General features: G+C 40.0%; 1 protein-coding gene across 1 annotated transcript; it reads left to right on the top strand.

Moving 5' to 3' along the window:
- The first annotated feature begins 429 nt into the window (after positions 1-429).
- ccn1l2 (cellular communication network factor 1, like 2) lies at positions 430-4,628 on the top strand. Its single transcript, XM_075469071.1, has 6 exons — positions 430-669; positions 1,230-1,299; positions 1,436-1,649; positions 2,516-2,878; positions 3,122-3,336; positions 3,460-4,628. The coding sequence occupies exons 2-6, from the start codon at positions 1,231-1,233 to the stop codon at positions 3,754-3,756; spliced, it is 1,158 nt and encodes a 385-aa protein (XP_075325186.1). The 5' UTR covers positions 430-669; position 1,230; the 3' UTR covers positions 3,757-4,628.
- The last annotated feature ends 5,292 nt before the right edge of the window (positions 4,629-9,920 follow it).

The raw sequence follows: 9,920 nt of genomic DNA, 5'->3' as shown, positions 1-9,920 counted from the left end.
ACTTTAATTTGAAGATCACACCAAGTTTACGACAAACCCTTTGGATCAACTCTAAAATTGGGAACCACTATTGTGGAATTGTGGAAAAGCATTATTTCCCAAGAGTAGTTGCAGTATTGATCTGTTTTACAGTAATCATTTTTCAGTTTCTAATGCAGCATATATTGCAATATTACAGTCTTTTGATACATTTTTTTTTAGACAGAATTTATTATCTGCGCATTCTCAGTATTGAACAGACTGCACCCACACGCAGCCTTATTAAATGCACCAAATTACCTTTCCCATGTTTTATGACTAAAACAAGTCAATGATGACATTCCTGCTTTCCAACAAAATACTTTCTATGTGCCCCTCAGATGACAATGGGAATGCATAGTTTTTTCCTACCAGTCATGGGAACCTAAGGATAAGCCTGTATTTCCTGGAATGTGGCTCATTGGGAAAGAGATGGGGGCAACACAGGATGTCCTGAGCACAGTGTTCTGCAGCACACTGCAGCAGAGAGGAGAATTCTTCACAGGGATTTTCTCAACACCATCCTTCTCCTATTAAAGACTGCCATGACGGAGTGGGATTCCTTGCTCGGATTTTCCATGGCACCTGTTCAATTATTGTTTTATTTATTTTTTCTCTATTTGTTTCCGATGTGATTCTTTCTTGTTGCAGGTATGTGGCAAATCTTACCTGACTTGTCCAAAACCCCTAGAAATTAAGGTTAGAGTTATCCATACAGTCTATTTTTCCATTGCTAGATTTTAACACTCCAAAGCACAGTTTAACTATGATTTGCCTGAATATGCTTGTGGTTTATTGATATATAAACTTTGACTCTGACACTTCTTGATGTGACTTCATCACATCTCATTCAGTGTTTCACACCAACAAGCCAGCTACCTCCTTCCCTCAGGATACTTTCCAGCAGCCTTGAGAAGAGAGTCTGTGATGTCACAGCAGGGGCGGGGGAATGTGTTTCTATAAGTTCACAGGAAAAGCTCTCTATGAAGTAGAACTGAGCTGTGCTCCCACCAAGACACTGTAGGAAAGCAATCAAGATCAAACAGGGGTATTTCTCAATTCACAGAACTAGGCATACTATTTCATCCTGGAGTCAACAGACAAGACTTCTCCACTTTTGGAATTTTGGACCTGAACAGCTTTTTACTTACACCACTTTTGGGAAAGTTATAAGATTTCTCTATAATTTTTTGTTCATCTGTTATCATCAGGATGCTTAGACCTGTCACTTTGCCACAGATCCTTTTTACTTTGCTTGTGCTGGGCAGCACTGCAGTTATGGTGAGTTGCTTTGCACTATGACCATATGCTTCTCTTTTTGAGTCATTATAGCTAATTTTAGAGGAGCTGTCATACGTTCTATTAGTATGATTTTTTTAAGAATCATCTTGCCTTCACCTATGATCCTGTTCCTCAGGCAGAGGTTAAGTGCCTACCTAAATGCTCCTGCACACCTTCATCCCCGCTGTGCCCACCCGGTGTCAGCTGGGTGACCGACCACTGTGGCTGCTGCAAAATTTGTGCTCGGCAATTCAATGAAGACTGCAGTGTCACAGAACCCTGTGATCACATCAAGGGGCTGCGCTGCCATCCTGGGGCCGGAGGAGACCCTGAGAGAGGACTGTGTCGAGGTGAGAGGGCACATTAGATAATTTAATAAAAATCACAATGGTCACAGCTTTGAGTTTGAATCATCACTGGATTTGCTTTTTAACTGTTACTCTGTTGTCTTTATGGATAGTAAATCACACTTGCATGAAAAAAAGTAAGCAGCAAAGAAAAGTGAAAACACAACTCTGGTAGATCAGTGGATCCTTACATAACTCACCAGATAATTAAACAATCACAAAAATAATATATTACTTCTTTTTAAAATTTTGACTGTTTCTTATTTGCACATTTGGATTTATTTAGATTTGATTGAATTTTCTAAAGTCCATTTTCTTCTAAAGTCCACATTTAATTTTTAGTTTTTAGCACAGCTGGACACAGGAAAGAATAACCATTTCACAACATCTGTAGTATTTGAAACATGCGATTGTGACAAGTACTGTTCCTAAGTGTTTGATATTGCTGTAAATATAATCTGAGAGGAAAAGCATTCCTTGGTTGAGATTTAAAGTAACAAATTGTAACAAGCAGACTCAGATTTCTGACAAAGGGTTAACAGGGTTATTTGGGAGAATTGAAAACTTTGTTACAAACTTGGGATGGGGGATTTTAAGGCAAGGATGGTTTAAAATTTGATTGATAAATTGATCAAATTGATTTTAGCCCATGGGATATATGTGCATCTTTCTGGAGAAGAAATGTAGTTTTTAAACCAAACACTTTGAATTGTTTAAAAAGCATGAAATCATATCCCTTTTAGAAAATCAATTTCAGTTTAAGCCTCCAGATCATTATGTGACAGTCATGTTTTCTACTATTTCCTTCCATGAAGTGCAAAGGTCTTTCATCACAGCTGTGTTTCCTGTTTTGCACACTTTGTCGACAGCTGAGGCCTACGGTTTGCCCTGTACCTTCAATGGGCGTGTCTATCAACATGGTGAGGACTTTCAGCCCATCTGCCAGCACCAGTGCACCTGTATGAATGGTGTGGTGGGCTGCATACCTCTCTGTCCTTACCAAGTCCCTCTGCCCCAATGGCGCTGCTCTCATCCCCGGCTGGCCCGGTCCAAGGGTGGCTGCTGCGAGGAGTGGGTGTGTGATGATGACAACCACATTAGCGAGAAGCCAGAGGAGCCGACACACCCATTCCTGGCAGACAGCCAGCCCCATCCCAACCACATCAGTGCCTTACTACAACCCCAGCTGCAGCCTCAGCACCCTGCTCCCAACGGAGAGCCCACGTTCAGAGGTAAACATCAGAGTCGACCTCAGTTATGCCTTTCTTAATCCTTGGTGCCAACATAAAATCCGTTTTTTCACATTGATGGTCAACAGTCAGCACAGAAATTGTTTAGCGCAAGTTTTCAGACAGACGATTAGCTTTGATGAATTTATTAATTGCAAAACTTTGATAGAGACATGTAAAGTTAAATCAGTTAAACTCACAAAATGCTTTATTTGGCTGCTGACATTCATTCCTTTATTGTTATAGAGCGTCTCAAAGAGATGATGTCCGTCCCTATGTCTGATGTGTTACTCAAGCCACACTGTTTCTTACAAACCACTGAATGGACCCAGTGCTCCACCACATGTGGGATGGGCATATCAAGTAGAGTGACCAATGACAACCTAGACTGTCGGCTGGTCAGAGAAACCAGATTATGCCAGATCCAGCACTGTGAGCTTCAGCTTCCTGTACTCAGCAAGGTAATATCCCCATTAGAATATGAGCCAATATTACTGGTAAGAATTCAACTTTGGTTGGAACATGTATTGAGTATTCATATAGTATGAAACTTTAAATGTGGTTGTTTGTCTGCCATCCTTAAGGGAAGGAAGTGTCTGCGAACCATCCGTCCACAAGAACCAGTCAGAATTACCTTTGCTGGATGCTCAACAGTGCAGTGGTATCGCCCTCGGACCTGTGGGGCTTGCACTGATGGTCGTTGCTGTGTCCCCTCCATCACCCGTACAGTGCGGCTTCGCTTCCACTGTCCTAACGGACAGAGCTTCTATAACATTATGTGGATTCAACACTGCAGCTGCAGGAAAGGCTGTCATACAGACAGTGGACCCTCTGGCCCCTCGATCAGCCTCTACAATGACATCCACACTTTCAGGGACTGAGACTGACTCATTGTGCCCAAAGTTGGTCTGCTGCACTGGGCAAACACTGCACCTTCCACTTGAAAACCCACTGTCTCCCTGTCTGTCAGTTGGGTGAGAGAGAAATGTATTTCTTGCACTTTAAGTATATTGCCCTGATGATGTCAGTTTGTCCATACCAGACAGGTATGATGCCTCTGCAGTACCAGGGCAGCACCGGGGAAAACGCACTGCAGTGTGTTTACTTTGTCACACTGTTGGCAGCGAACATCAACTGAAACTTCTATTATTTATTTGTAACTTAGTGTGCTTTCCACAGAGGGTGACAAGACCATTTTTTTAAACAGAAAGCAACCTGTTATGAGGAGTAATGAGAAGAAACAGTGAGGAATAATTAGATTACGTCTGATGTATTCATTAGAGATTCATTGACAGGCTGTCTGTTATTGTGGTCTGTCCTCTGACATATAATGTTACCTATAAATATACAATATTTAAATTTATATAAATATAAATAGATGAGCTGGTTGGGAATGTTTCTGTTAGTAGGTGAGTTTGTATGATTGCAGCTGATTAATAAAACTATCATAGGGAAATTTTTAAAGACTGTGCTCATTATGCATTACAATATATATGGGAGAAAACACATAGTGTCAAAAGACTTCACTTTTGCTTGTGGAGTAGTAAATTTTAGGATCACCTCATTTTTCGGGGTGTGATTTTAATGTGTGTGTTTCTGATTTTTTTTCTTGTGTGAGTCCTTTAAAGTGTCTATCAAATACTTTATCTTGAGGGATGATTGGATGCCATATATTTCAAATATGTGACATGTGGTCATTGAATGTATGTGTAGGTGGACTCATGTACATTCAATAAAAAGTATCAACTTGTTATATGTCTTATGTTTTGGCCAGTATTTGTATTAGATCCCTCAGAGACGACAACTAACCCTGAACATTTGCTTCCATACACTAATCTTGAGTTCTCCATGCCAGTGAAGACAAGATACTACAAACATGAGGTTTTCAACATGGGACCAAGAACCTTTCTACTTCTGCTCTTCTTGCATACTTTACACACTGCTGTGTGTGAAACAATATGCATAAACAATCCAATGTACACAAAAAATTTGTAGACTTCTGACAGTTTCCAGACTATCAGGTTTTTACATTGTCTGAAATAACTTTTTCTAAATATTAAAGACAACAGGATATTGTGCTCGTGAGATAAATTCTTGCAACTGGAAATATTCCAGAGAGGTGGGGGAGGAGTCTGGTTGTATAGGAGGCAGGAGATGCTGCAAATTTTATGTTATGGAAATCACATTGTTCACAGCAAGTCCCAGATGGTGAGACTGCCATCTTGTTTTTGCAATAACATGATGCTATGTATAACTGGACATACGTACATCAGAAATATAACAAGAGTAATTCTTCTCTCTGCGGCTTTTATTTTGGGATGAAGTGGCCTTTTTAAAGTGTAGATGTACAGGAAAGTGGGCAGAGAAAAGGGATTACATGCAGTAAAGGGCCATGAGTATTGTCGGGCAGCTCAACTGGTGGAATAGGTGCCCCATGTATAGAGTCTTAAAGTTGTGCCCACTCCTCCAGTTCCTGCCCTACAGGTGTAGATGTTAAAGTATTTGATTAGGATTTCAATAATAGATTTTCTATTCGAAAAATATTTAATGAGTAGCTCTCAGATTAACTCATTGTTTCAATCAACTCCTCTTAATCATATTTTGATTTCTCCCTTGCCACTTGAAAATAGAGGATGAGCAATATCCTTTGTCTCCTCCTGTATGGACCAGCCTCCTCTAGGAGAATTAAAACAAATATCAGATCACTTTAAAATTTGGAGCATTTCATGCCACAGGGAATTTGAATGTTCAGGGAATGCAAAATGTTCATATATTAATATTATTAATATTTCTGAAATTCATTTTTGACCACAAAGGTGGACAGACCACCCTCATAGCTGGTATGGATGATGTTACGTTTGAAGATCTAATTAACTATTAAAACAACATTTTTTTTAAATCACTTGCCAAAAATGCAGGTGTAACATGCAGAATGTTTAAGAGGAAAAAGTTTGGCTATCCATCAGGTCCCTCACATGATGGCTGCATGGTTTTGCTCATAAACTGGACGGACATTGAGATGCACAGACCTGCAGCTGTGGCAGTGAGTTTTTCATCTGCTGAACTTGAAGCTACACTTCAACATGCTTATTGTCTAAAAGAAAATTACATGTTTTACTTCACATTGCCTAAATACATGCTGTGTATGCACAGTCCTTGGTTTGCCTTTCTTGTCACATTTATACATCACAGTAGTACACAGTTTCAACTCAATCTCTGGATGTCCTGCTTTGCACAATGTCATTGGTTCTGGGGTCCGTTTCACAACGCAGGTTCAACAAACTCTGAGTCTATTCCTGAATTCTGAGTTGATCTACTCTGAGATAGAAAACTCTAAGTTTTCGGTTCCAGAAACGCTGATTTGAGTGAGGTTAATCAACTCTGAGTAGTTTCACCTTGAGTTTAGCACGTGCACCACAACTTTAAAGCTGCAGTCTGCAGGATTTGTTGTTGTCATACGTAAAGTCCTAATTTTTGGCATTTTAAGAGTTTACATGATCTATCAGAACGCTTTAAGTTGAAAACGGTGACCTCCGTAGTCGCAAAATGCAAGAAATGCTTATTTTTTAACCGAAAAATAAAAAGTTATTCAACTTCCTGTCCCGCCCCATCAAAACACATGAGAACTCGTGCACGTCTACGTGCACGCCAGATGCGCGTACACGACTCCTCATTCATCAACTCACCTGTCATTTGCGATCATGGAAGACACAGTAAGTAGACTAGGCCGTAATGAAGTTCAATAGTCTAGATAAATAAGCGTGGGGACGAGCCTACCTTGTGTCACGCGTGCACAATCGGTGATTGACAGGCAGCAGAGCCCAGCTCGTAACCTGATTGGTTACCTTTTACCGGTCCGGTCTGCAATTTTGTAAACAAACCTGCTGGCTTTGGAGGGACCTAGCGGGACATATAGGGGACCTAGAGAACTCATTTTTTTTTGTATTGGGGTATTTAATGTAGTACTTTCAGAATCCCCGGACAGTTCCAGGCATTATGCTTGAAAAAGAGTTGCAGACTGCAGCTTTAAAAAGCCAGCATCAATGGAGCCCCGATTCGACGAGTCACCATGGCAACGGGGAAGAGGAGGGGCTACGTTTTGCATCAACCTCAAATTGGAAATCTTAATGCGCTCATACGGCAAGTTTCAACACGTTTTTAGAAAGTGCAACACCGCTGCAGCTACAAAAGCTTAAGTTTAACTGTAGTCCTTTGCGATCACAATAATATTACAGGGGAAAACTGCTTGAATGGTAACCCATTCATTTATTTCATTTAGGTGCAATCCCGCGGGAAAGAAGCGCACTTGGCAGCAGTTTAAGATAAAATATAAAATCATTGTTCAAACAGGTGAGACCTCGGCATGGAGGCACCTCATTGATCATGTTTTACACTGTAATGTAAATATTAAGTGGCTATTTCACCCTTCAGTTAGTTTATCCCCAACATAATGCTGTTTTCACACACATAAATGTCTTCTCATCTATATCCTGTTCTGTTAAATAAATTAAGCCTATTTAAACTAACACAGACTTCTACTGAGCCAACAAAAAGAAGGCAGATGCCCGTAAATCGGGTGGTGGCCCAGCACCGCCACCTCTTACGGAAGGGCAGTGGCTGAGGGAATCCCTGGAGGGAGTCCACCCCCAAAACACAAGTGCCTTAATAAAATATAATAAATCTATAATCTTTTTTAAGACTATTCATACAAATATGTATTTGTCTTTTATGTCTTCTTTTCTTTTGTCCCAACAAAATTCTGATGGTGCCGCTCAAAAAGATAATTGTCTGGAAATGCTAAAACATTTCCAGACAATTGGCTGATAACCATCTCCCGACGAATATTTAATTCTCTGCGCAATAATGCTGCACCTTCATCCACGGGATCGTTGTCAAAAGGACATGCCATGTTCATGAAAAAAGTTGCCTCCTACTGTGCCCAATGGACTTCTACAAGTAGAAGAATGAATGACTGAATGAATGAGGAAATCAAATGGCGTGTGTGGCTGAAAGAGGGCGGAGACGGGTCAGAGATTAACTCGAGGTTTCTCGAGTAAAACCTGGTCCGATCAGGTTAGGTTCATAGAGTCTGTTACTATGGTAACTGACCGAGAGGTTGAGTTACCTCCCTTTGTGAAACGGAAAACTCAGAGTTTCCCTCATTTCAGGGTTATAAACTCAAAGTTTTCACTAAACCTGCTTTGTGAAACGGACCTCTGACGTGTTATGGAGTACACACATCACGGTGGCCTACTACATTCCACATTCTGGCCTTTCTGAGATGAGGCAGGAACACTAAAGTAAAAACTACTGACAAGGCTCCATTTTGAACGGTACACCAGTCTTGGACCAAATAAACAGCACTTAGTGGCAATTATCATATAATGCTTGGTGGACACTGAACACTGAACACTGCACACAGATACTGATCTATGGGGACTCTCCTAAAGTGTCAAAAGGTTTTTAAAGGGTTTAATTCTTGCCTTGCTGCCTTTTTTTCATAGTAGTGTTAGATTTGGTTCTTTAATTGGAAGCTCAAGAACGGACCGGAGTAATTCAAGTGAAAATGAAGTGTTTATTTGTAGTCACACGTCAAAGCATATCAGCGCTGGGCTCAGTGGAAAAGAGCTCCCGCAGGAAGTTTGTCAGACTGAACCTCGATTTCCGGGTATCATTTGCATTTATAGCCTCATAGGTTGGACTCACACTCGACCGAGTATGATTGGACATGAGTAGGTTCAACATGCTTCGTCATATTCTCTGGATAAGCCCAAAACAATGTGTGTGTGTGAATCTGCCCTTGCTTTCCCAGGCTTTCCCAATTGTTTTGTCTTCCTACTCCTGGATCACTTTAGGTCATCATGGAAAAGTACTGAGACTTATTTCATTCATAATGTCTAACAACAAAGCCAATTTTTACAGTAGTCACTTGCAGTAAAAACACAAAATAGAAAAATGCATGTTTGACTTTAAAAACTACTTTATCCTGATACAAATATAAATGTTTTTTTTCAAAAATAAATTACTTTGTTGAATGTGTTCAATAAATTTAAAGTCGATGTTCCCTTTAGATTTTGATACAACTTCAATTTTTTTGGTTATTGAGACGCCAGTTGACTAAATCATTACAATTCTTTACTTTCTGATTCTGTTTTGGGAAAGGGCTACCCTCACTGCACTGTTTTGTTAATTTGGAATTTACACATCAATCTCCTTTACAAATAGTACAGTCCATTTCTGAAAAAAAAAGTATTGCAAACTTTAATGAATGTACCAGCTTATTTCAGGAAGTAAAGAAATAATTTATGATGTTTTATATACCCGAACCAGGGTTTGCATCCCACCCCGCTGTGACTGGTGTGCAGTTGATGAGAGGCTGAGGTAGCTTGTGGCTGTAAAAAAAAAAAAAAGAAAAAAAGATAGTTGTTGTGGTGTGAGGAGCAGTGTTGGCTGGCATTAGGGGGGTGACTCTGGAACGCCAGTGGTCATTGTCTAGCCTCCTGGAGGTGTCGTGGGCCCAACTAGACGAAACACTGATGAAAGGAGGTTCCCACCTGATTACCCCAATGATATGTTGGTCAGCATTGCTCACTGATCTATATTATAGGGAGTATAAGGAATTATTCCCTGAGTCTGGTCCATTTCTTTTATTTATTTATTTATTTTTTCTCCTTTAGCACAAGTTTCTTGTGCTAAATTATATTTGAATATAAGGTGACAAATATAATTCAGTCAATAGAAAAGAAAAAAACAGTACAGTTTATCAGTGCTTTGTTTCAGCCCAGTCCAAGGTACTCCCCGACAGCACCAGCAAAAGAAAGCATAACAAATGAAATATTTGACAAAATTAAACATACAAAAGCTAACTAAATGTGCACGCTACAAATAGAACTAATGTATTTCAATATCATCAAATAAAAATAAAAAACCCATATATTTGTGCTACAATAAAAGTGTATATAAACTCAGAATGAAAAAAGGTTGGTGTGTGGGGTTACCGACTGTGTGGCTGCAGGTGTGGCCATCACAGGGTGACTAAATTGTC

The sequence above is a fragment of the Odontesthes bonariensis genome, chromosome 6, assembly GCF_027942865.1.
Source record: "Odontesthes bonariensis isolate fOdoBon6 chromosome 6, fOdoBon6.hap1, whole genome shotgun sequence".
NCBI classification, from domain to species: domain Eukaryota; kingdom Metazoa; phylum Chordata; class Actinopteri; order Atheriniformes; family Atherinopsidae; genus Odontesthes; species Odontesthes bonariensis.
The sequence above is the reverse complement of the archived record's forward strand: the minus strand, read 5'-3'. Positions and strand labels throughout refer to the sequence as shown.